Source organism: Bidens hawaiensis, unplaced genomic scaffold, assembly GCF_021521415.1.
Source record: "Bidens hawaiensis isolate Kalapana, Puna unplaced genomic scaffold, B.hawaiensis_p1.1 tig00036720_1, whole genome shotgun sequence".
Lineage (NCBI taxonomy): Eukaryota > Viridiplantae > Streptophyta > Magnoliopsida > Asterales > Asteraceae > Bidens > Bidens hawaiensis.
In genome coordinates this window covers 58,293-85,748 of record NW_027496403.1, presented here as the reverse complement: position 1 = coordinate 85,748, position 27,456 = coordinate 58,293, and the positions used below count along the sequence as shown (strand labels likewise).

At 34.8% G+C, this 27,456-nt stretch overlaps 2 protein-coding genes and 1 pseudogene across 2 annotated transcripts; 1 reads left to right on the top strand and 2 right to left on the bottom strand.

Moving 5' to 3' along the window:
* Positions 1-115: 115 nt before the first annotated feature.
* Positions 116-11,541, bottom strand: LOC143588717 (protein DETOXIFICATION 12-like). The gene is made up of 5 exons (XM_077069648.1): positions 11,243-11,541; positions 10,205-10,291; positions 10,063-10,119; positions 9,735-9,973; positions 116-339 (listed from the first exon to the last, which is right to left on the bottom strand). The coding sequence occupies exons 1-5, from the start codon at positions 11,539-11,541 to the stop codon at positions 116-118; spliced, it is 906 nt and encodes a 301-aa protein (XP_076925763.1).
* Positions 11,542-11,566: 25 nt separating this feature from the next.
* Positions 11,567-14,900, top strand: LOC143588716 (pectinesterase inhibitor 7 pseudogene; annotated as a pseudogene).
* Positions 14,901-19,114: 4,214 nt separating this feature from the next.
* On the bottom strand, positions 19,115-25,963 carry LOC143588703 (phosphoglucomutase, cytoplasmic-like). Its single transcript, XM_077069636.1, has 18 exons — positions 25,878-25,963; positions 25,632-25,728; positions 23,255-23,392; positions 22,928-23,041; positions 22,785-22,847; positions 22,584-22,703; positions 22,382-22,482; positions 22,245-22,304; positions 22,063-22,162; positions 21,260-21,414; positions 21,076-21,171; positions 20,907-20,970; positions 20,735-20,816; positions 20,473-20,648; positions 20,299-20,375; positions 20,074-20,206; positions 19,850-19,966; positions 19,115-19,336 (listed from the first exon to the last, which is right to left on the bottom strand). The coding sequence occupies exons 2-18, from the start codon at positions 25,710-25,712 to the stop codon at positions 19,265-19,267; spliced, it is 1,749 nt and encodes a 582-aa protein (XP_076925751.1). The 5' UTR covers positions 25,713-25,728; positions 25,878-25,963; the 3' UTR covers positions 19,115-19,264.
* Positions 25,964-27,456: the final 1,493 nt, after the last annotated feature.

Here is a 27,456-nt window from a genome sequence, read left to right as displayed (position 1 = left end):
GAAAAACCGAAAAAAACCGAATTGAACCTGAAAACCGAAAACCAAAAAAACCGAAATCGAAACCGCACCATACACACCCCTAATGAAATATAGATGTTGGAGGTAGATCATAATATCATATATTCATATATACCTGTTTTTCATAATTTGTGCAAATCGATACAATACCGAGAAGAGTAACTTGTATAAACGCACCCACCAGTATCCCGATCCATAGGCTCATTCTTCGCAGCGAGGTGCAGAACCCCAGTATAGCAGCAACCGGGATCCCAGCTAGATAAAATGCTGCAAGATTAATATAAGCCCCTAAATGTTGCCATCCGACTCCTCTCGCAACACCTATAACCAACAAGGGACAGATCATGAGAGAATTCATTATTCGTGAACGAGAGAACTCCATATATAACAAACCATAAAAATAAATAAAGGAACAAAAGAAGTAACAAGTAAGGAAATGGAAGAAGGAAAATTCCATCCCACATTGGTGGAGGAAATAAAAGGAGAGGCTCCCACCTTAATATAAATAGGTTTGTAAACTCTTGTCCCACATCGCTAGATTAACAAACTAGTGAGCTCTTTATAAGAAAGGAAATTTCTATGTTAATGTTCTTATAAGGCATATCACACCCAGTGGTCCTAGCGAAGAACGCGCATGGGCTCGGGCGAAGTGCGATGGTGAAATGTGGCGCTATGATGGCGCACTTCGCACACTCGCATCGCCAAGGGCCGCCTTAGTATTTTTGTTGGGAATTAAGAAAAATAAAATAAAATAAAATTTGTTGGGAATTAAGAAAAATAAAATAAAATAAAAAAAATATATATATATATCCTTCCATCGCGATACGCGACGGGTTCAGATTACCCATCGCGTACCGCGACATGGAGGTTACGCAGACGAGACACGTAGCCTGCCACGTAGCAGGCCTAGGGCTGACTCAGCGAAGCTATAGATGCTTCGCGGTACGCGACGGCTTTCTATTTATAGTCATCGCGTACCGCGATGAGGTCCAAAACCTGCTATAAATAGGTTGAGAATGGGACGTTCATTCCTTGCTCAGACCCACTTCTTTCTCTCTGAAATTTCACACACATATTAATACATATTAACGGTATAATACCCGAGTCGTAACGATACCCTATCCGATCGAAAGAAATATACACGAATCCGAAAGCTTTGCCTGTTAAGGTATGACATTGTGCCATCGTGTAAAGTTTCTACTCTCGTGATTATCGTTATGATTATTGGTTTTATACTAATCTAGTTATACTACATTGTGTTTATCCTAGGTGCTTAATACCAGGAGGTGTTCTTTAATATATAAACTTGCAAGGTGAGACATTCGAATTTTTATATCACTCACATTTGCGTGAGACAACTATTTTTCTGACATTGTCATGATGATTTCAAAACCTATAAAACTCATGGCAAATGGTCTAAATGTTTTCAAATATATTCTTAAAGTGTTTTAAATACATTACAGTGATTAAGTCTCTGTAGACTTACGGGATGATTACTACTGGCATTGTGGGGTTTTGTATACAAGGCTTGCCTACTGGGCTATTACACGTTACTTATTGGACAAGTGTTAGCCAATAAGTAATATGGCCACAGTCATAGATACGGTCGAGTGACAAGTACCTTTCGGTAATTTGTAAGCAGGCAGATGTAAAAACATCTTAATGTTGTAACTGTAAACTGTGTCATTTTCAAATGAATGTACTCACCAGTATTTCTTGCTGATCAAATATTTTAAACATGTTTCAGGTGACTTGTTAGAGACAAAGGAATGATGCCTGCGGGCTTCCAGCTTAAATAAGTGGCTTGTCACCAGAATAAAGAAACGTGTTTTGTAAATAAGGGTTTAACCCTGTAAAACTTATGAATTCCCGCTTTATCATAATAATAATCATGGTGTTTTTATAGCTCTCATCATTTTTCCTACCTACGGTTCTGATGAAATTTTCTGCTGCAAAATAATTTAAAAGACAACGATACCACCAATCAATGTTCACGGCTTCCCATCCAGGGGTATAGGGGTCGGGGGCCGTGATAGCTGAAGTGGTACCAGAGCCACTGATTTAAGCAATATGGGTATTTTAATAATACCTAATATTAGGAATTAATGTTAGGAAATACATGCATTAACCTATGTGTTAACCATAAAAATAAGATTTTAACCACACGTGAAAATAAATACTATTTTCATTTTGAATTCGTTGTTTTATAATTTTTTATTAACAGCATGAGTGAGCTAGTTGAAGCTTTTGAACACATATCCGTTAACTCCACGGATATAGAAGAAGGAGAAGCTAGTCAACAACAACATGAGCCCATGATTTTTCAAGCCCTACCTGTAGAAAAACCAAAGCCTAAAAGAAGAAGAAGGCTCAGAGACTGGCAACAAAGATTGAAAAGAAATAAGAAAAGAAAAACCACAATCAAACAATCAACACAACCACAACCTGAACAACCAATTCAACCACAACATGAACAACCAATAGAACCACCACCAACTTTACCACCACCCATGTCAACAATACCAATGGAGGAGAGACTAGGCAGATGCCTAGATGAATGTGAAATCTTTCAACCCATAATCAATGATATAGGTGCAGGAAGCTCCAGCCACCCGAATATGCCATCCCAGGACCCAAATAATACATTTACCCATGATGATATTATCAGTCAAGCTCAAATGGAGGAATGATAGACCAATGATTGGCAATATCAAACAATGATGAATAACCCATATGCACCGTTCCAGGCAGAAACCGCAAACTACCCCACCATGACACCGGAGATGACAACAGAGCTCCGTCACTATGGGGAAGAATTGGTGGATCACGCCAATAGACTAAGGAATATTGGGGAGACCCTACTCTAGAAGTTTTACGACCGAGATCCTTATATATATATATATATATATATATATAATATTTATATGTTCATTATCATAATTTTTTTATAAAAAAAGGAGTGTATGTATGTAACAAAGGTGTGTAGATGTAAAATATAGTGATGCATATATATATATATATATATAAAGAGTAAATGTCGCAAAGATCGACGATTTTGACATATTTTGTGCCTACGTGTTATTTATGCTTATGTGTTATTAATATCTTGCTTACATTATTATTTGATTACGATATTAATAATTCTTTTCTTGTATGTAATTCAGATGTCAAATGAAGCTAGTTCTAATCACGAAAACAACCATAATCACGAAAACGAGCACAATCATGAAAATTCCAATCAAGAAATTCATCTGAATATGAATGCTATTGAAAATATGATAGCTCAGAAAATCACGGAAACAATTCCTTTAATTGCTGATGCTATTAAGCAACCCATTTCTGTAATTAGGCATAAGACTGAGAGTAATAAGCGAAAGTCTAACACTGTGGCTAGTAACAGTGTGAATGGAGGAGGTAGGAACTCATTACCCAAAAAGCAAAAAGTTCGCGGTTGTACTTACAAGGATTTCTTGGCTTGTAAGCCAACCGAATTCTCTGGAAATGAAGGATCAATTGCAGCATTACGCTGGTTAGAAAAGACGGAAGCCATTATAAGAATCAGCAAGTGTGCTGAAGAAGATAAAATGTTATATGCTTCTAATCTCTTCGTTAATGAAGCAATAGAATGGTGGAACACAATCCTCCAATCAAAGGGAAACAACGTTGTTTATACTATGACCTGGGAAGAGTTTAAAGAAATAGTAGAAAGAAAATTTTGTCCTCCTCATGAACGAGAAAAGATTGCTACTATGTTCTTAAACCAGAAGATGGAAGGTGTGAAGTGTCGTGAGTATACGACAAAATTCTTCGAATATGCGAGAATGGAGCCGGCTTTGGCTTCGCCAGAATCAGTATTAATTTCTCGTTATATTTGGGGATTAGTAAGTGAAATCCGTGATCTGGTAAAGTCAGCTAGACCTCAGACTATTGAAGAAACAGTCGAGCTAGCGAATACCCTGACAGACGGATTAGTCCGAACTCAGGAAGAAAACAAAAAGAAAGATCTAGCCCAGAAGATTACCCAACAGTTTCAGAAGAAAGGAGTAGGGCAATCCTATGCTCATCCTTTCTGTAGAACTTGCAGAAAAATGCATTCAGGGAGATGCGCTTTCAATAAAACTAAGTATTGCAATTATTGCAAAATGGCTGGACATACGGATGAAGAATGTAGAAGAAAAGAAAGTCGTGTTTGCTACAACTGCGGAGAACCTGGCCACATCCGTCCAGAATGTCCAAAGCTGACAAAGGTGCCTAACAACAAAGCAAAGAACACAGATGGACCTAAGAAGAATGCACGAGCCTTTCAGCTTACTGCACAAGAAGCAACAATGATTCCGGACGTCATTGCGGGTACGTTCCTTATCAATAACATTTACGCTAAAGTATTATTTGATTCCGGAGCAAACCAAAGTTTTATAAACACGAAGTTTTGCCAAGCCTTAAATCAACCATTAACCAAACTTCATCAAGTCTGCACGGTAGAGACGGCAGAAGGAAATTCCATTCATATTCATGAAGTACTCCAAGAAGAAAACATAAACTTACTAGGCCACCAGTTTAAAGCAAATTTACTTCCAATGAATCTGGCTGGATTCGATGTTATATTAGGAATGGACTGGCTAGCAGCCAATCATGCTCGAATCCTATGTAATACAAATTCTGTTGAAATTCGCTCGCCAACAGGTGACATTATTACAATTCAAGGAGATAAGATGCTTAAGCCTAGAAAGTTCATATCAGTAATGAAAGCGGCAAGCTATCTAAGGAAACAAGGCGTAGTATATATGACTTCTGTAATCATTCACGCCAAAGGAAAAGAGCTAAAATAAATTCCGGTAGTATCGGAATATTCTGATGTCTTTCCAGAAGATTTACCTGGACAACCGCCTGATCGAGAAGTTGAATTTAGAATCCATATAATACCAGGAGTAGCGCCAGTTGCTAAAGCACCATACCGATTAGCGCTAACGGAGATGTTAGAATTAAAGAAGCAATTAGATGAATTGCTAGAAAAAGGTTTCATACGACCTAGCTCATCACCCTGGGGAGCACCAGTACTGTTTGTCAAAAAGAAAGATGGGTCGATGCGTATGTGTATCGATTATAGAGAATTGAATAAAGTCACAATTAAGAATCGGTATCCTTTACCAAGAATTGATGATTTATTTGATCAACTCCAAGGAGCTCGATATTTTTCTAAAATCGATTTACGCTCAGGATACCATCAATTAAAAGTGCAAGAAGAAGATGTTCCTAAAACAACTTTTAGGACAAGATACGGTCATTATGAGTTACAGTCATGCCATTTGGTTTAACCAATGCACCAGCTGCATTCATGGATATGATGAACCGAATATGTAAACCATATATGGATAAATTTGTAATCGTTTTTATAGACGATATACTTATTTATTCCAAAACCAGTGAGGATCATGTTAAACATCTTCATATACTTTTGACACTATTGGGAAAAGAGAAGTTTTATGCTAAATTCTCAAAGTGTGAATTCTAGTTACAAGAAGTACAGTTTCTAGGACACTTGATTAACCATGAAGGTATTCACGTGGACCCTTCCAAAATAGATGCTATTACTAATTGGGAAATCCCTAAAACTCCTACAGAAATTCGAAGTTTCTTAGGATTAGCAGGATATTATAGACGCTTCATTCTAAATTTTTCCCGAATAGCAGTTCCGTTAACCAAGTTAACATGTAAGAATGTTAAGTTTGAATGGGGACCTAAGCAAGAAGAAGCTTTTATAGCTTTGAAGTAAAAGTTAACAAATGCCCCAATACTTGCGCTACCAGAAGGAACTGAAGATTTCACAGTTTGTTATGATGCTTCTAAATCAGGATTGGGATGCGTACTAATGCAACGTGAGAAAGTTATTGCTTACACATCTAGACAATTAAAGAAGCATGAAGAGAATTACACAACACATGACTTAGAATTGGGAGCAATAATTTTTGCCCTAAAGATCTGGAGACACTATCTATATGGTAGCAAGTTTACAGTATTTACAGATCATAAAAGTTTAAAATATATCTTTGGGCAAAAAGAGCTTAACATGAGGCAAAGACGCTGGATGGAAATTCTTAGCGACTATGATTGTGAGATCCTATACCGTGAAGGTAAGACAAATATAGTAGCCGATGCATTAAGTAGAAAAGAGCATGAGAAACCTAAAAGAGTGCGAGCTCTAAGGTTAAAACTTCAAATCAATTTAATTGATGAAGTAAAGAATGCTCAGAAACAAGCAATAGAAGAAAATAATATTGCTGATGAGAAAAGAAATGGTACCATTGATCTACTTGTCAAAGGAAATGATGAAATTCTCCGGATGGGAAACAGGATCTGGATACCAGTTATAGGAGGATTATGAGAAAAGATTCTCGAAGAATCCCATAAGTCCAAATACACAATGCATCCTGGAAGAGATAAAATGTATCAAGATTTGAAGAAAATCTATTGGTGGATAGGAATGAAAAAGGATATAACTAGTTATGTTTCAAAATGCATAACTTGTTCACAAGTTAAAGCAGAACATCAAAAGCCATCAGGATTACTTCAACAATTAGAAATGCCAGAATGGAAATGTGAATTAATAACAATGGATTTTGTTACCAAATTACCTACCACAAGAAGAGGTAATGACACAATCTGGGTGATTGTGGATAGATTAACAAAATCAGCCCATTTCATACCAATGAAGGAAACTTTCAAAATGGAACAATTAGCTAAGCTGTATGTAGACAAAGTTGTCTCATTATATGGAGTTCCATTATCCATTGTATCGGATCGGGATAGTCGTTTCACTTATTATTTTTGGAAAAGTTTCCAAGTAGCTATAGGAACAAAATTAAACTTGAGCACGGCATACCATCCACAGACTGATGGTCAAAGTGAAAGGACCATACAAACATTGGAAGACATGCTAAGAGTATGTGTAATAGATTTTGGTGGAAATTGGGATGACCATTTACCACTAATAGAATTCTCCTATAATAACAGTTATCATACAAGCATTAACGCTGCCCCATTTGAAGCCCTTTATGAACGAAGGTGTAGAACACCAGTATGTTGGGCAGAAATAGGAGGAAAACAATTATCTGGTCATGAAATCATACAAGAAAGTACTGATAAGATAGATCAGGTTAAGGAAAGATCAAAGACCGCACGAGATCGTCAGAAAAGTTATGCGGATCATCGACGCAAACCATTGGAATTTCAAGTTGGAGACAAAGTGCTACTGAAAGTATCTCCATGGAAAGAAATAATCCGATTCGGTAAGAGAGGAAAGTTAAGTCCACGATTTGTTGGACCATTTCAGATTCTCAAACGAATTGGACCAGTAGCCTATCAGCTAGAATTACCAGAGGAAATGCCAGGTATACATGATGTATTTCATGTAAGTAACTTAAGGAAATGTTTAGCTGACAAAACACTTGAAGTACCCCTTCAAGATATAAAGGTAAATGAAAAGTTGAAATTTATTGAGAAACCCTTGCAAATTGAAGATAGAAAGATCAAGAATCTCAAGTACAAAAGAATAGTTCTGGTCAAAGTGAAGTGGGATTCAAAGCGTGGACCAGAATATACTTGGGAATTGGTATCCGAAATGAAACGGAAGTATCCACACTTATTCCAATCAAATCTCGAGGACGAGATTCAAAATAAGGAGGGGAGACTATAACAAACCATAAAAATAAATAAAGGAACAAAAGAAGGAACAAGTAAGGAAATGGAAGAAGGAAAATTCCATCCCACATTGGTGGAGGAAAGAAAAGGAGAGGCTCCCACCTTAGTATAAATAGGTTTGTAAACTCTTGTCCCACATCGCTAGATTAACAAACTAGTAAGCTCTTTATAAGAAAGGAAATTTCTATGTTAATGTTCTTATAAGGCATATCACACCCAGTGATCCTAGCGGAGGGTGCGAAGCACCCGAACGCGCACGGGCTCGGGCACGGGCGAAGTGCGATGGGCGCAATGTGGCGCTTTGATGGCGCACTTTGCACTTCACACGCTCGCATCACCGCTTAAGGGCCGTCTTAGTATTTTTGTTGGGACTTAAGAAAAATAAAATAAAATAAATATATATATATATATATATATCCTTCCATCGCGATACGCGACGTGGAGGTTACGCAGACGAGACACGTAGCCTGCCACGTGGCGTGCCACGTAGCAGGCCTAGGGCTGACTCAGCGAAGCTATAGATGCTTCGCGGTACGCGACGGCTTTCTATTTATAGTCATCGCGTACCGCGATGAGGTCCAAAACCTGCTATAAATAGGTTGAGAATGGGACGTTCATTCCTTGCTCAGACCCACTTCTTTCTCTCTGAAATTTCACACACATATTAATACATATTAACGGTATAATACCCGAGTCGTAACGATACCCTATCCGATCGAAAGAAATATACACGAATCCGAAAGCTTTGCCTGTTAAGGTATGACATTGTGCCATCGTGTAAAGTTTCTACTCTCGTGATTATCGTTATGATTATTGGTTTTATACTAATCTAGTTATACTACATTGTGTTTATCCTAGGTGCTTAATACCAGGAGGTGTTCTTTAATATATAAACTTGCAAGGTGAGACATTCGAATTTTTATATCACTCACATTTGCGTGAGACAACTATTTTTCTGACATTGTCATGATGATTTCAAAACCTATAAAACTCATGGCAAATGGTCTAAATGTTTTCAAATATATTCTTAAAGTGTTTTAAATACATTACAGTGATTAAGTCTCTGTAGACTTACGGGATGATTACTACTGGCATTGTGGGGTTTTGTATACAAGGCTTGCCTACTGGGCTATTACACGTTACTTATTGGACAAGTGTTAGCCAATAAGTAATATGACCACAGTCATAGATACGGTCGAGTGACAAGTACCTTTCGGTAATTTGTAAGCAGGCAGATGTAAAAACATCTTAATGCTGTAACTGTAAACTGTGTCATTTTCAAATGAATGTACTCACCAGTATTTCTTGCTGATCAAATATTTTAAACATGTTTCAGGTGACTTGTTAGAGACAAAGGAATGATGCCTGCGGGCTTCCAGCTTAAATAAGTGGCTTGTCACCAGAATAAAGAAATGTGTTTTGTAAATAAGGGTTTAACCCTGTAAAACTTATGTTTGTATCAAAAGGGATTAAATTCCCGTTTTATCATAATAATAATCATGGTGTTTTTATAACTCTGATCATTTTTCCTACCTACGGTTCTGATGAAATTTTCCGCTGCAAAATAATTTAATAAACAACGATACCACCAATCAATGTTCACGGCTTCCCATCCCGGGATATAGGGGTCGGGGGCTGTGACACCATACTACATATATGCAGTATAATGAAATATATATACTACATATATGTAATATATACATATACCGCATATATGTAGTAGTATATATATCATGCAGTATTACCTACTACATTAGTACGTTACATATACTGTATATATATGCGGTATATCATATACCGCATATATATACAGTATATGTAACGTACTAATGTAGTAGGTTATACTACATATATGATATATGTGATATATACATATACCGTATATGTATATATTGCATATATGTAGTATATGTATTTCATTACACTGCAATTTTTTTAATGAATTTTAAAAAAATGATTACAATAAAGTGACAGACATACTGTCATATTTTAAAATAAAAAAAATATTAAAATATAACCTGAAAGGGTTCCTTGTAGACAATCCATAATAATGTTTAAGCTTAGAAGAGGTGCCATTTTTGTGACATAATCGATAACTTCCTTCTCGTTCGTGAAAATGTATCCAAAAACACGTCGACTGATAAACACGCTTATGCTAACGATACTCGTCTCGACAATGGCAATAATAAGAACAGCATTGACCGCCACACGAGCACCTAGTGGGTTCTCGGCCCCTAGCTCATTCGAGACTCTAGTGCTGACAATGCCATCAAGTTTCAATATAAATTTTTTTATCGTGTTTAACTCGTTAGTTGTACGAAAAGTGTTAGTTTACGAATTACGAACCTGATGCCAGCCCCGAACCCGCATGATATGGAATAAAAAGTAGCAATAGTACTGAGACTGTTGAACAAGAAAATAATATCATAACTATTTTGGCATATAGTAATTTGTTCATGTTTAAATGTTAAAAGAGTTTGTGATGTACCATATCGAAAGAACTGAAGTTTCAAGCTCCGGATTCGGTAGAAGACCGGACAATAACATTAGAGACTCATATGACCAAAATTCAAGGCTGCAAGACATGTTTTGAAATTATATCTTAATGTGACATGAGGTGTTAAACAGGTCGTGTTTACAGGTTGACGTCTTGACGAGTCCAACCTGGCATGTAAAATTTTACACGGACCCAAACACGACCTGGACCCAAAAATCGTGTCAGACACGTTAACCCGATAAGACACGCATATTCACAGGTTGACCCGAACACGACCCGTTTAACCTGAAAGTTTTTTTTTTTACAAATATTATTAATTTAAATTTACATTTTCCAACAAAAAAATAAAAATGTATATATAAAAATTACATTTTATTATAGATATTTATCCCAATTTCTTTTTTAAGTTTTAACATTTAACATAAGTTACCTAACCAATTTAATTTGTTACATAAAAAAAAACTGTTAAAAAAAATAAATGTGTTACACGGGTCAACTCGTGAACCTGACGGGTTCGATCTGAAAACAGCCCGTTTAACTAAATGGATTCATGGGTTCAACCCGAAAACAGCCCGTTTAACTAAATGGGTTCACGGGTTCAACCAAGCCCGCGAATTATGTGTTAGGTACGGATCATGTTTTCATGTCATGCCAGAAATTCACAGCCCGCAACATGACATGTCAGCAGTATGGTCTAAAACAAGAGATAAATTTTTTTATTTTTTTTTACAAATATTATTAATTTAAATTTACATTTTTCCAACAAAAAAATTAAAAAATGTATATATAACAGTTACATCAATTATAAAATCTTATGTCAGTATACCCTTTAGTTTTAAAATTTAACATAAGTTAATCAACCAAGTAAATTTGTTACATAAAACACCTTTTAAAAAAATAATAAAAATTAAAATAAATGTTTTAAACGGGTCAACCCAAACATGGCCCGTTTAACTAAACGGGTCCAAACCCATGATTTCATGTTATGTTTTCGTGTCGTGACAAAAATTCACAGCCCGAGAAATTTACCACATCATGACAACTGACGGGATAGCATAGCGAAAGAAGTCTTTGATCCCATACAACACCTCAAGCGAAACAGAACCACGAGTCGCTTCACACGCCGAAGAATATTTCATGTAAACCGACAAAAAAACCGCATCTAGCCACATTGTAATATCAACTGATATAGCTGCTCCAACACTCTTCAACCCGGTTTTATGTACCAAAAACCAACAAACAGGAACATGTAAGCATAAAACCGCGGTTGAGCTAACGAGCATAGGCAACAACATGCTTTGCATTTGGAAATATTTATTATGAGTCATTATTGAATGTGGGCCCATAACTCATATGGGCCGTGGACTAATGAAGGTGTATAAAAACAGTATGAATTATATGATATAAATGGGTCATAGACTCAACCGTTAAATATTTTAAGTACTTTAAATAAATCCGTTAACAATTAACATTGTATGCGTTTAACAATTATTTGATTCTTATTGTTACTAACGGACTCCTTGAACTTGCCTTGTGCAATTCGTGTAAATTTTATACATATGTATTCACAATCGGACTTATCAAAGCACGTGTAAAAGTAGTTTATGATGCCAAAAACACTTAATTTTAAAGACAATTTTATATTTCAACGAAACTTATACCGGAATAATGAAAGAAAGAGTTAAACATTGTGAAAGTTGGACCACACAATGCATTGGAAATTTTTAGAACACAAGAAACCGGATTAGGAACCGAAACTTGTTTTTAACATGATCGGAAAGTGATTATAAAACTGGCTTGGACCATATCCAAACCAAACCATAGAGTTGAAATACGTTTGACAACTCCTCGGTTGTAACCAGTCAAACCCGAACCAAACCACTTTAGCAAAATCCGGTTTTGACCTGAACCGATTTATATACATCTCTATGTTAGACGGTGGTAGGTGTCATACACTAAATTTAACTACTTGTTTTATAAATACATTATTTTTTTCATATCACCTTTTTTTAATCAATGTAGGATGTCATTTTATTTTAAATTTATTAATTTTTATTCACTTTATGTTAATATATAGATTTTAATTAGTATAAAACACCTTACAAATTTCTATTATGAAAATAGCCATAATTAAAATCTCCAAAATACAAGTAATATTTAGCTTCGAATCGACATCAGGTATGTGTTAGATAAGAAGTGAGACGTGGCATCAAATATTACATAAATCCAAAATAACAAAAATTAAATAAATCCAAAACAAATACAAAGAGAATTTGTTGTTAAGTTGAGGCTTTATTATTTGGACGTGCATGAAGTACATACAAAAATAATTCACATGCATGTAGTTGTATGATTGATTCATGAAAGTTCGACAACAATGCAAACAATAGGTAGCCAATAGCATTTTTATATATAGAAAAATACATTATCTATGTTATATAATTAGTTTGTATGAATTTTGTATATTATATGCTCAAGATTGATGAATTGGTCACGAGTGGATAAAACAGTTGTTGTCTATCTAGTATTCAAAATCATGGCTCGTATATTATAACTCGTTTGATGTAATTTAACTTAAGCCTTTTGCTAGTGTCGACGGACATTTGAACCAATGATATCCTGGTGTGTAATCAATGCTTCATTCATTAGCGATCGAGGGTCCAATTTTTGCAGTAGGCAAGTTGAGTGGATTTTGGAGTGGCGACGGAGTATTTGTAGCCTTTTACTTTGATGTTTGGGAGTTAGCACCCATAACGGCTGGAATAATCAGACCGACGATTCAACATACCCCCCCCCCCCCCACACACACACACAAAAAAACTCATTTTCCCCAACTCTCTCATATTTCCTTCGTCTCCTTACACCACCATCTGCCTATTGTCCGGCAAAGCAAACATCTGAGTTCTCACCTTCTCTACCACCTACGTTCCATGGTGACCACAAACGAGCAAAACACACATCGTTATGGGCGCTCTTATAAAGCTGAAAATTATTAACTTGTTATTTAAGACTACTTTATCGAAAATAAATATTCAGAAAAATAATACTAGACAATGAAATACAAGTCTAAGTAGTGGTGAATCCAAGACTTTTCGACAATTATAGTCATAAGAGTCAGGTTAGAACATGTCGATAAAAGAATTTGCATTAATCTTAAACAAACACACATGATTTCCTAAATTCATTATATACCGTTCTACAATACCAACACATTGTTTGAAGAGATACTGACTAAATATTATACATTCTAAAGAAATCTTGACTACATTTTATATATCGTTCACTGAGCCATATGCAATATACGAGCTCAACTTCTAATTTGGATTAAAGATTACAAATCAAACCATCTCAATTTGAAATTTTATGTGTTTCAAACCAGAACTAACACCGTGAATCACTAGTTAAACAACCTAATTTAAACAAAGTGATAGTGAAAATCGCATCTATATATGTAAGAAACTAGTAGAATATAATATGCATGTTCACTTAACCTAAAAGAAAACACTTTTATTGTGATTTGGTTGAAATGCTAAGTTTTCAGGACAATGCTTTAAGGATTTTTTATTTTTATTTTTTATACATATTTTTCAATAATAAAATAATGTAATAACGAATTGAGGGTATAAATTGGACCCATGCTTATGCAATACCACTTTAAATATCTAATCAAACTCTCAAATTTAAATGTAGAACTTAGGATTGTATAGACACTATCATATTAAACGTGTAACACAAATATGTAACAAAATAACCATCTATATTTCTCACTCTACATCTCATTATCATTACATGTAAATTACATACAAATGTAATAAGGACAAATATGTAACAAAAAAAAAAGATTATTTATTAAACACTCTCATATCGATAAGTTATAAAACAAATTATAATTATATAATCTATACATATATTGTCTGATATCTAATCTCATACTTTTTCAAACAAACATCCACATATAAACCGTGTGGTAGTTTTGACCAAAAAGGTTCAAGGTTTGACAGCATACCATCAAAACAGTCTTCCTAATATTGGCCAAACGTCTATCATAACAACCATACTAACACTAACCACCACCACCACTAGCAACCCTCTACCACCATCCAACGACACCGATTTCATCCGTTTTAGTTGCCAAACCACCCTCTACCCACAAACATGCTTCATCTCCCTCTCGGGCTACTCCTCTTCCATCCAACAAGACCCCGCACGCCTCGCCCGTGTGGCAATAGGAGTCACATTATCCAAAGTCAATGTCATCACCAAATACATTTCCAACATCACCCACCACGCTGATTACTCCAGCAGTCCCAGAGTCTCCAGTGCCGTGCATGACTGCTGCACGGTGTTTGGAGACTCAGTGGATGAGGTCCGCAGGTCCCTCCAGCAAATGAGGAAACTCAATGGGACTGGACAGGACCTGCGGTTCCAGCTGAGTAATGTGCAGACGTGGATGAGTGCTGCTTTGACTAATGAGGACACGTGTGCTGACGGGTTTGAGGATTTACCCGATTGTGAAGTCAAGGCGGATGTTTGTGGTCGAGTGGTGAAGGTTAAGGAGGTGACGAGTAATGCCTTAGCGTTAGTTAATGGTTTTGCTAATACAATACAATATTGATGAACGTATATTGTTGAACACTTAACGGTTAATATATTCTTAGGTTTTACCGTTAAAAGTTTATTGTATGAAGTGAAAGTGTGAAACAAAGCGTTTGTATATTTAACTTGAAAGGTGAGAATGTAATTAAATTACGATATTTTGTTGTATGTTTTTACTTTTTAGTGATTTGAGTAGAAATTTAAATGCAATTGTTACATTTTAATAAATAATTAGAATGTTATATATAATCGACATTTTGTTTATTTATGACAATTTCACTTCATAGTTTGTCGTCAACGAGTTGTTATAATGCTGATGTGGAGAATGAAAAAAAAAAGATATATGTAATATATTGTTATGGATGTCATTTTTACTGACTAAAACTGTTAAATTTTGTGATGTTTGATATTTGGGTTGGACCGGGTTGAATTTTTCGGTTTTGGATTGAGATAAGGTCTCCTTCATGAGACATGAAGAGGTAGAGTTCAAATGAAACATGATAACCGATTCGTAAGGTTCGAATGAAACATGATAACCGATTCGAATTCACATCGATTAAAAACTATAAACGAATTTTAATTTGGAATGGTTTTTATTTGTTTTAGTTTGAATTAATTAGTTTAAACCGAATAATGAACGCTCATGATTTTGAATCAGAATGGTCAAACTTGTTTGGACTAGAACACATGCAATAATCAGAATGGTCAAACTTGTTTGGACTGGAACACATACAATAGGTCCAATGTAGCTAGGTCACATCTACATACAATAAGTCTAATGTAAGCTCTATATTTTGTTTTGATAAACTTCTAATAATTTTGTTTATCTTTAACAATAATTTGAGACCATTGTGGACCAAAAAGTAAATTATGTCATTATGTACTTTATGCTTTTTCTTTACTAATCATCTTTTATTTGGCTTTCAATTGATTTTGTTTTAAGAGCTACAACCCTACAAGTCCCATGTCAATGAAATCTAACCCAATTAATATTTTCATTAATAGAACTTAGCATGACCTTAAAAGAAAAAATATTAAAGACTGCTAAATGAGTTGTGTTTGTGGATTGATGGATGGTAACAACTTTACCTAGTAGGTAAATTTGTCTCGTCTAGTAATGTTAAGTTACATTTGAAGTGAGTGGTGTGGCTTAAAAACTCGTAATTTAGCATGCGGTTTTGTCTTGTTTCAAATTAGGAATATTTAACCAAGTGGTGCTTTATAAAAGTTTGCCTTTCAAAAAGAAAGAAAGTTAAATGGTGTTTGGCAATCACAAAAAAAACCCTTTTATTTTAGCTTTTTAAAAGGGTTAAAAAGCAGTTTTTTAAAAGCTTTAAATCCTGGCTTTTTAAAATGGCTTTTTGAAAAGCCATAAGCACTTTTCAAACTCAATCTATATCTCGAATCCTAGTTATAACTAAAGTAATGTGCGTTTATGTTACTTGATGACCTTGATTATCTTAAAAATGTGTTAGGGCTTCTCAGTTTTTACTTATCTCGAATTCTAGTCTTTTAATTAAAACTGGGTACCGAGTATCAATCAAATGTTATGGTATGAGTATTTCGGTACGATACTTGCTTTGGTATCATTTTGTTTTTTTCTTTTTTTTTTTCAAATCTTCATCAAACTTGATATTAGTAGCGGTTTGAGTAACATATAAGTTGAATCGGTCTAGGTACCAGTACGTGACGGATACCAAATTAGCTAAATTGATACATGTACTGGTACAATATCGACATTTAATAAACTATAATACCAAAATTGTAACACCACAACCAAAACGTAATGCCAAAATATAAAAAATAAAACCAACAAACCATACTACCAAAGTAAATCATAATATTAACCATTAACCGAGTACCTAAATACCCGCTAGAATATACGCACGGGTTGGACTTCCCAATACCCGAAATACTTGTATATGTACCCGTACCCGTACCCGTACCCGTAAGTACCGACTACCGAATATGCGGGTAAGGGCACGGAACGGAGACGTGTACGGGTATTTGGGGAAAAAAGATCATCCAAATTAGAAATCACCAAGCCAAATTTGAGTTTGCATTATAAAGGCTTGTCAAGTCATGGGCGAACAATTGAGCATGGGGTGAGCTAGTTTCCAACATTATTTTGCTGGTATCATTTAAATAAAAAAGGATAAAAAGTAAAATGGTGATCAATTCCTATAATGGATACCCATTTGTCTGTTAAAGTGTTATCATACTTATTACATATATTTTGTTACTAAAAGCAAATCCATTGATTTAGCAACGTGATATCTAACCTAATAATATCATTTGAGTTGAAAACTTCCAATTCATATTTTAGTTTTATTATGCTAAGAGTTTGTTAGCCATCCCCCTCCCCCCCCCCCAAAAAAAACATCATTTTTTTTATGACGCGTTAATACAAGGAACATTTTGTCTTATTTCGACACATTTCATTTTTAACTGACTTTTTTCTTCTAACATAACTTGAATCAGCACACTTAAAGCATAATGGATCGAATATGACACTTTTAATATGGAGATATGGATGTATATTCGTAGAGATATTTGCAATTTTTTTTCACGATGTTTGATGTACGTTTTGTTTTGAAGTTTATTGCGTGTTGTTTAAATGTTGGCGATTTTTGTTAATTAGATCTATCATATTTATTTGTAAGAATCTTTGTTAGGCCTATGCTACAAAAATGTGATCATTGAGGTTTGGTAGTAAGGTGGTGTTGCAAGCCACTTGGAATCAGTTATTTAGTCACGCTTCCTTAATTTGTGTACCTAACAAGTAACAAGAACAACTCATGTAAGATTATAATACTTTCTTTTCAAAAGGTTGGAGACATGTTTGTTTATGGTATACTTATTACTTACCTTTAGTTTTATCAAGTTACAAAATTAAATCATAGACTTTTCTTTAAAAAATTGTGACACAAATCATTACTACGACATCAAATCAATAACAGAAGAGACTCCATCTCGTAAGAGTAAACACGTGGCATTGTACTCGTAAGTTTAAAGAAAGATTAAAACAAAATGTTTCTTTTGACTCGAGAAACACTCAGACTTATACAAGGGAACTAAATGTTAACAATAACCCTTGAAATTATTGCTAATATCACTTTACATAACATTCTAACTAACATTAGTTTTTAATGAAATATACATCAGTATTTTACATGTAAATATTAATATCATATACTAGTAGAGTTGGACAACACTACACCCTTCAATCCTTCATTGGTGTTATGGTTATAGATTTATATGAATATAAAATATTGTTAATGAAAGTGATGGGAATGAAATATATAAGCACAAAAGAGGGTTTTGGGGGGAAGGTTTTAGGGGATTGAGATGAAGACAAGCTGTTGTGATCAGCTTATTGAAGGGCTGAACTGGCAAATTGTCATTCTTATTATGAAGAGTTGTTTTGTTTCTCCTCACGGATTGACAATGACATCTAGTTTCGACCTCAAATTGACCCCTATTATTCATGTTATATCATTCAACTCGTGATCTAGTGGTATAGTGTTTCATTCTTTGCCCCTCCAAAAATAATGTGAGGGGTTTAAATTCTTGCAAGTGCGAGGTTAGAGGATTTTAGTGATACGCGTCTACTTTAGTTAGTAAATCAGTCAGTTTGTTATGTCGGTTAGTCAATTGAATCAAATGTTTAGCTATACATAAACTGCTTGTTCTATTTTCCCTCTCGTTTCCTCTTTAACTGTGTGTGATTAGCAATCCTCGATAACTATTCTCCAATCTTTGATTCTTCTAGTTGTTAATCAGGTGTTTGACCACGATTATCGGTCTCAAATCACCAATTCTATCTTATCGCATCTAGGTGAAAATTTATAATATGTTCGCTAGGAGTGTTCATTAGTCGCCTTAGCCAATTTGAGACTCAAATAGTGATGGCTTCGTTTGGTTTGAGATTCAGACGGCTAAGTTCCCGGTTTGACAGGTCCAATTCAAAACTTAACACCAGCCATGTAAAGCAAATTGGAGGTTTAACCTACACTCATTTATAAAGTATGTATTAAACTTATGAATCATTTTATAATTTCAAATCATTTAGCAAACTAAAAATTTTGATTTAAAAAAAAAATAGTCCATTTAACTGCTAAAACCAAGCAATTAAACCGCCAACCGAGTTTTTTTGTCATTCTCTGAAACGCAGTTAGCTGTTTAGCCTAGATAATTTTGTCAAAACCAACTAAACCAGACCATACATGCAACATTTGTTATTTGTCATGACTCTTATGCAATTAAAAGCCGTAATTTCATGACATTGTTGGTAAATGCTCTCAAGATACAACTGACTTATTAAGGACACCAAAACTTTGTAAATCATGAAACATTCAACGGACAAGACATGTCATGCAGAAAAATCTAAACTTTAAACACAAAATACATTCATTGTAGACAGCGACGACAGTAGCAGCATGTGCAAGTAGTTGTTTATGTAATAACGGTGGGGGCGGAACGGCCTGTGAACTCTTGCATCTTTGACAGCTTTAGTGCAACCTCCACCTGTGGCCAAATACATGACTACAAGTTAGTAACTTTACAACACAAACACACCTTGTTGGTCAATCCTAGATCATCAGAGACATGCTTTGTGATAATAAATACGGCTATTAAACGGGTCATGCTCATGGGTTGGAAGGCTGAACCCGACATGAACCTAAAAACTGTGTCAAAACACATGAACACGACCAGTTTAACCCGAAACAAATATGCAAATACTTTCTATTTTTTAAGCAATTATGTTTAAACTATGCTTATTTATATTTGAACATTTAAATTTTGGCAAAAGAAGAACTTGAATAGTTTGATTTATTACATAAAACAAAACTTAAAAGTTACATATAATCAAACGGGTCAACTCGTGAATCCGTCAGGTTGACACGAAGATGTTAGCTAAAAGCGTTTTGTGGGTTCGACCCAAAACTGACCCAAACACGTTTAGACTAAATCCAAACCTGCAGCTTTCGTGTTACCAGAGGAATAAAAATAAAAAAATAATCAAATGAGATGATTTACCAGAGGAGCAAGTGCGTCTTGAGAATCTCTTCCAGTTTTTGATGAATCTTTTTCATATTGCTCAATGTAAAGACGAATAGTGGCACCTTCTGACCCGGTCCCAGACAAACGGAAAACCTACAACACACATTTACACGCAAACAGATCAGTTTCAAAAGTTCTACTTACCTACTTTCTGTTTTTTAACCTTTTAACTTTATTTAACACAATGATAACAAACTCACCAAACGTGACCCGTCCTCAAACAAATAGCGGATTCCCTGATTCTTAGAAATTGAACCATCAACTGGATCTTTGTATTCAAATTCATCAGCACTTGCAACATTTGCCACATCAGATCTTATTCCCTTAATGGTTCTGCATAAGATTAATAAATGTAATTTATCATAATGTGATAAAAAAAAGTAAATAAAAAATCAAATATATCAAGATAAAATCAAGAATATTACGAGTTAACATCACTAATAGAAGATTGCAACTTGACCAAGTGAGCCATTAGTTCTTTTGCAGCACCTGCATCGACATTCTTGACAAAAACCAAAAGTATTCTTGTCAATGAGGCTTTAAGTTTTTACTTTTTTTAATAAATTTGATAATTAAGTTAATATAAAATAGTAAAATACCTCATAATCATAACGAGTATAGTAATGGCGTCCAAAGGTAGCCCAGTGCTTTTGCACAATGTCTTCAACGGTCACAAGGTTCCCACCATTGAGGTTGTCCTTGTTTTTATGAGCAAGAATGGATAACCAAGCCAAGACAGCCCAGATTCCATCCTTCTCACGGATATGGTCCGATCCTATAATAATTAAAAAAATGCATATGTTATAATATATTAAAATACACAAAGGAAAAAAAAGAAACAAAATTAAAAAAAAACTTTACCGGTTCCGAAACTTTCTTCACCACAAACTGAACATAATCCAGCATCCATCAAGTTACCAAAAAATTTCCAGCCAGTTGGTACCTGATAAAAATACAGAATGACTTTTACTTTCAAAAGATGGTCTAGGCGTGTAATTATGAACTTATAATAACATTGCATGTGTACAAGTACCTCAAAAAACTTCAAGTTCAAACTTTTGGCTACAACATCAAGAGCAGCTGATGTTGGCATGCTCCTACAAACAGAGAAATCACAGTAACAAATCAAATTTAGTTAAGAAACGAAACCGACGCATGCAACAATATGAAGAATTAAGTCACTTTATAAGATAAACAGTAACCTGGCAACACCCTTTAATCCAGATGAAAAGTAGGGTATAGATTCAACTGCATTGGCGGCAATAATCGCAACAGAATCTGATGGTGTCACGAAAAACCTGAAACCGTAAAAAAGATATTTACCAATTAGAATCTTCCAATAGGTAGGTGTAGTTATTCACGACAAACTTGAATAACGGCTTTTACCTTTTACCAAGGATCATGTTCCTATCAGCATCACCGTCAGCAGCAGCACCAAATTCTGGTGGGTTACTATCAGGGGTTTTACCCAAACCCATTCTTGCCACCAACTCTTTTGCATAAGTAAGGTTGGGATCAGGATGGCCACCACCAAAGTCTTCCTGTTTGCATAATAAAGGATCAGTTAGAAAAAAAATATGATAAAAGTATAGACTGCATTTTCCCATGCCCGATAGTGGCTTAGCTACAATCAGAGGTGACAAGTCGGGCATGGGAAAATGGATCGAATCAGGCAGAGTTGGATTCACCCGCAAGCACGTTTTTTACATTATTTGAAAAATCACTTATGACAATAAGTTTTGGCATATGCTTTTTTAAAGGACACGTAATCGTGGGGGGTGAGGTGACTAAAGATGACAAGATGGGCATGGTCGGGATGGGTAATAAGTCGGAACGGGTTTCAGGTTGTAACATATAATTTTTACCATGGGTCAAAACAGCCAAAGTTGGATTGACTCGCGAGCATTGTCGATATTTTGTTTTAACTATCTTGCAATATATATTATTGATGCATGTACTAAAAAGACATGTCAACAAAAATAATATAAATCTTTGACTCAAAAAGCCATTTAGAATGTTTTAAGCATTAAAATAGACTTTTGGTGACTTTCGGCCGTACGAGTAGTTCCCCTGATGTGACTTGCTTTGAGAAAAAAACACAGCACTCTCTTCCATGAGTAACTAGGTCAATTGTCACTTTTAACTAAAATTAAAGAACAAATGAGATGGATTAGTTGAGCAGAAATAACCTTGGGAACACAGTTCAATAATGAGCTCTCTTGGGCACCAAGCTCTTCAACAAATATTCGTTTAGCATAAGCTCCACCAACTCCATGAAGCGCATCAAAGCTATTGTGTCAATTTTGCGAAGCACAATCTGTCAAAAGGAATCTATGATAGCACAAAATGATGGAAAAGAGATAGTACACACCAGAAAGAAAATTGTGGAGATGTAACAAGCTTTTGGATAGACTGGAAATCAAAGATCGATCTGGAAAGAATTCACAAAAATTATTAGTGGCATGTAACATTGATGCCTAATTCAATTTTTTGGGAAAGCAAACATACTTCAGCAATTTCACATAGTCGGTTGCCGATTCAAAAACATCAACATCAAATTGACCATCAGGTCCAGAAAAGGTTGAAATCCCAATTGCTGAGATGTCCACCTGCGCACACATTTCAAGTATATGATCAAATTGATGCATGTATAATACTATGATATAACTTTCCTTATAAGTTTACTGTAGTTTGAGGATTCGGACATTACATCAGGTAGGCCTTCTGCAATAAAATACTCCTTAATTGTTTTTGTGTTCTCAAAGATTTTATCAGTAATTCCTTCAGGTGCGGGTCCACCATTTCCCATGTTATACTTAATTCCAAAATCCTGAAAAATGAACGCAAATTTATAAGTTCCACTATTTTTTTAAATTTTAGAGTTTTGATGTTCTTAAAAGATACAACATACCTCATTGGGACCACCTGGGTTGTGACTAGCTGTCAAAATAAATGCACCATTTGCTTTGGAACCCTAGAATATTAAAAGAAAATTAAGGTTAAGCTAATCTTCATCATTAACAGCAAAGAGAAGTTTTAAACAGATAAACTTACATCAGCGCCAACTCGTTCGCGTACAACTGCTGACACAGCAGGTGTAGATAAAAGTCCATTTTGGCCAACCCAAACACGTCTTACGCCATTTGCAGCAGCCATTTTTATTATAATCTGCAGTTTTTGAAATAAAACAGGTTTCTACATTGTTACTGCTAGAACAATACCATTTCTCGTCATTTTTAACAAGAGTGCATTTAGTTGTTCCCACTTGCTAAATAAAATAAAAGCATTTCCATGTATACTGAATAGATAATTTCATATTGGCATTGGATAATAATTTTATAATTAAGTTAATTAGTTATATAAAAAGGTTGATATAAGCACCTGGATTGCATCCTTTGAGAAGTAACGTCCATCACCTGAAACAACAAGGGTAGAACCTTTAACTTTCTCTGCAGTAAGGGCGTTAAAGGTCGATTGAACAAAATTGTGCAGGTAATGGGGTTGAATGAACACTTTAACCTGAAAATTTTCAGATAAAACAAGTCAGTTTGCTGTTAAGATAAAACAATGCATCCATTAATGGAGGTTTTCTTGCAAGCAACAGTGTATCATATGAAAATAACAAAGAAGCATGCCAAATGAATATTTAATTTGGTGACTTTATTTTGAGGAAGAAATCATAATAAAAAAGTTACGAGTATTTTGTAGGTACAAAATATGTCTGTTCATTAAAAGTTTTTTATACTTTTAAATTTTTTTTCTAATCTTATCATATAGATTTATGCAAAATTATTGACTACAAAACAAATATATAAACAAGTATTATGTGATTAACGTATATGTAAATTAACATATAAATATGAATGTTATAAAAAAATAAAATCCAGCAACACAAACTTGCTAGCCTGATTGAACCGTTGACACTAACCATTATCAGTTAGCCAAATCAAATAAAGCATTGTTTGTGCTCATGGACCGTTTGCTTGTCCGATAAAAGCTTTACGAACAACATAAGCAAAGCCTTGTCCGGTTCGCTTCAGTTCGTTTACAGCTCTAATAAGGTAGTCATTTGTACCAATAAAATACAAGCACATAATTGGTCATTACAAATTTACTGGGTATGATTGATTGATTGAATACAAATTTCAATTAGAAACTAAACCAATTTTTGCCTAATTTTAACCTAAAACACAAAATCAATGCTCAAACACAACATCACGCCATCATCATGTAAAACACTAAAACATGCAATAGATCTGTGCACTATAACTGACATCAATACAGATCAATCGCAAATACACAATCTGAAACTAACATAATAACAATAACAATCCAGTCCCACGCTAATCACGCATACGAATCAAACACAGATAATATCAGCATTAATCAATATCAAATCACGCAACAGATCTACAAAAATCAAAACCTAATCATTTAAACACCGGATTACCAGACCTCAAACACGTAATTTCAAAACTAAACTAACATAATCACAATAACAATCCGATCTCACTCTAATCAAGCATACGAATCAAATACAACTAATATCAGCATTAATCAATACTAAATCATGAAACAGATCTACAAAATTCAAAAACTAATCATTTAAACACCAGATTACCAGGCCTCAAGCACACGATTTCAAAACTAAACTAACATAATCACACAATAACAATCCGATCTCACTCTAATCAAGCGTACGAAACAAATGTAACTAATATCAGCATTATTTTGAACATATTCATGCAACAGATCTACAAAAATAAAAACCTAATCACTTAGACACCAACTACCAGACCTCAAACACACGATTTCAAAACTGAAACTAACCTAACCACAACAATCCGATCTCACTCTAACCAACCATACGAATGACGAATCAAACATAACTAATATCAGCATTAATCAATACTAAACCGAAACCTAATTAATCATTTAAACCGAAACATACTCACAATAACAATCCAATCTCACTGTAATCAAAGCACACGAATCAACCGCAGCTAATAACAGCATTAATCAGTACCTAATCATGCAACAGATCTACAAAATTCAAAACCTAATCAACAAAAACACCACCAGATTACCAGAACAACAATCCGATCTCACTCTAATCAACCATACGAATCAAAAAATGTAACTAATATCAGCACTAATCAATACTTAATCACGCATCAGATCTACAAAACTCAAAACCTAATTACTTGAATACCAGAACCCTACACGATTCAAAAACTGAAACTAACATAACCACCAACAACAATCCGATCTCACTCTAATCAAACATAACTAATATCAGCATTAATTAACACTAAATCATGCCACAGATCTACAAAAACTGAAACCTAATCATTCAAAAACCGGATTACCAGTGAAGCTAACGTAATCACAATAACAATCCGATCTCACTGTAATCAAAGCATATGAATCAACCACAACTAATATCAGCATTAATCAACACTAAATCACGCCACGGATCTACAAAAACCGAAACCTAATTATTTAAACACCGGATTACCAGTGAAACTAACATAACCGCTAACAACAATCCGATCTCACTCTAATCAAACAAAACTAATATCAGCATTAATCAACACTAACTCATTCCACAGATCTACACAAACCGAAACCTAATCATTCAAAAACCAGATTACCTGTAATCAAAGCATATGAATGTTGATAACAGCATTAATAAATCAATACTTACGCAACAGATCTACAAAATTCAAAACACAATTACTTAAAAATGAAATTAAACCTTCTTCCTGAGTCCAGACGTGCCAGGCTTCTGGCCTTCAATCGGAGCCGATTCGACGCGATTCACCGTGAAATTCGCCATTAGTGAAGCTAATTTCCTGTAATAATGTTAACGAATTATTATTATTATTATTATTATTATTATTATTATTATTATTATTATTATTATTACAGGCGATTGAAGTATATATATATATATATATATATATATATATATATATAGTGGATGGTATAGAGAGATGCTTACAGAGAGAGTAAGGTTAGGTTGGCGATTGTAAAGTGAGTGATTGTTAAAGAGAAGAGTGAGATATACGGAAACACGTGGCGGTGGATATTCTGTTATTCGGAACCTCACGTCATTTCATTTTGTAGTATTAATATTGTTATTATTGAGAGCGATTCAGACGGTGATCTGTCTAGTAGATCTGAGACTGATGAGAGACACTGGTTACGAGTAGTATTGCCCCAAACCGTTAGATCTAAATAACCGAGTTGTTCGAGCCTGGATCAATAATAAAAAGATTGAAATGAGACTAACCTGATTCAAATATAAAGTTTGTGTAGTTATTGAGCACGAGCAATGTGTAATTTTAAGTTCGACACCTTTTTAACTTCTATGTGTTAATTTCACATTACACAATCGAGCTCGAGTTGAGCTTACGCTCGTTTAAGGGCGATAGTAGGGGAGTTGCTCGAGAGTTACTCGTGTTTGGATTGATAAAAAAACTCATAATAAGTCGAGCCCAAGTCTTGTGTATTTTTAAGTTTGACATTTTCTTATCTTTAATGTATTAATTTCACACTATACAGTCAAGCTCAAGCCGAGCTTTAGCTCGTTAAATGTACTACGTACAATAGCTTGAGCCGAGCTTAAGCTCGTTTAAGTTTTTTTTTCTCAAAATATATAAGAATATTTAAGATTTTGTATATTATAATTGATAAATCGAGTCGACCCAAGTTTGAAAAAACTACTCGCAAGTCGAGCTCGAGCTTTAAAAAAGAGCTCAAAACGAGACGAGCTGAGCTCGAGCTCTCGTAAGTCAAAACGAGCCTAGTCGAGCTTGTGCTCGCTCAACTCGTTTACACCAGTAGTGGTGCTGTAACAACATGGCAACACCCCGTCGACCATCTTACTGTGATAAAAGATTTTACGGGTCTGTGTGTATTTATCAGACACCTGTCACATAGTCAATATTTATGTTTGTATAACATCTTATGCAACAACTATGATTTGTATGAACATTTGACCATACGAATCGTATAACATTATTGCTTTATAACAGCTCATACGACCTCGTATAACTTCATATAAAACTCATATGACCCGTATGATGAATGATTGTCGTTATAGTGTGTGATCATGTGACATCATGATTAACTTTTTCTCATGTATCTTACTTTATCATCAGAATTTATATTACACAGATGATATGCTAGTGTAGTGTCACATATGAGTTCTCTTATGTAATTCTAGTAGCGCGTAAGTGCAATATACAAGTTCAAGTTGCCACACGATAATACCTGGTTATATATGTGATTAATCTTAAGTAGATCACATGTATTTTATACATATGTAAGTCCATATATTTGTTCTTAAATAGTCATGAGTTATTATTACCAAAATTAATAGGCTACTATTCGTATTGAAGGTGTTAAAGCACTCGTTAGTTCTATGATCTTCGTATTTGAAAAGGGTGTTGATTACCAAGTAAATAACCACTTGTTGAACTCCTCAAGCAATTGGATTGAAAGATTCAAACCATTTTTCGGTTGTCCTGAAACAGAAGACCCAGTGCATGGTCGGGCATAGTGTTTTTACTTGTACA

Excerpts from the sequence above, each read along its gene's own strand:
- LOC143588717 (XM_077069648.1), bottom strand. The coding sequence starts at position 11,541 with ATGACTCATAATAAATATTTCCAAATGCAAAGCATGTTGTTGCCTATG. Across the intron at positions 10,292-11,242 it reads CCGTCAGTTGTCATGATGTG|CCTTGAATTTTGGTCATATG; the intron begins GTAAATTTCTCG and ends CATGTCTTGCAG. Across the intron at positions 9,974-10,062 it reads GGGTTCGGGGCTGGCATCAG|CACTAGAGTCTCGAATGAGC; the intron begins GTTCGTAATTCG and ends TGGCATTGTCAG.
- LOC143588703 (XM_077069636.1), bottom strand. The coding sequence starts at position 25,712 with ATGGCGAATTTCACGGTGAATCGCGTCGAATCGGCTCCGATTGAAGGC. Across the intron at positions 22,704-22,784 it reads ACCCAGGTGGTCCCAATGAG|GATTTTGGAATTAAGTATAA; the intron begins GTATGTTGTATC and ends TTCATTTTTCAG. Across the intron at positions 21,415-22,062 it reads TATTGAACTGTGTTCCCAAG|GAAGACTTTGGTGGTGGCCA; the intron begins GTTATTTCTGCT and ends TTATGCAAACAG.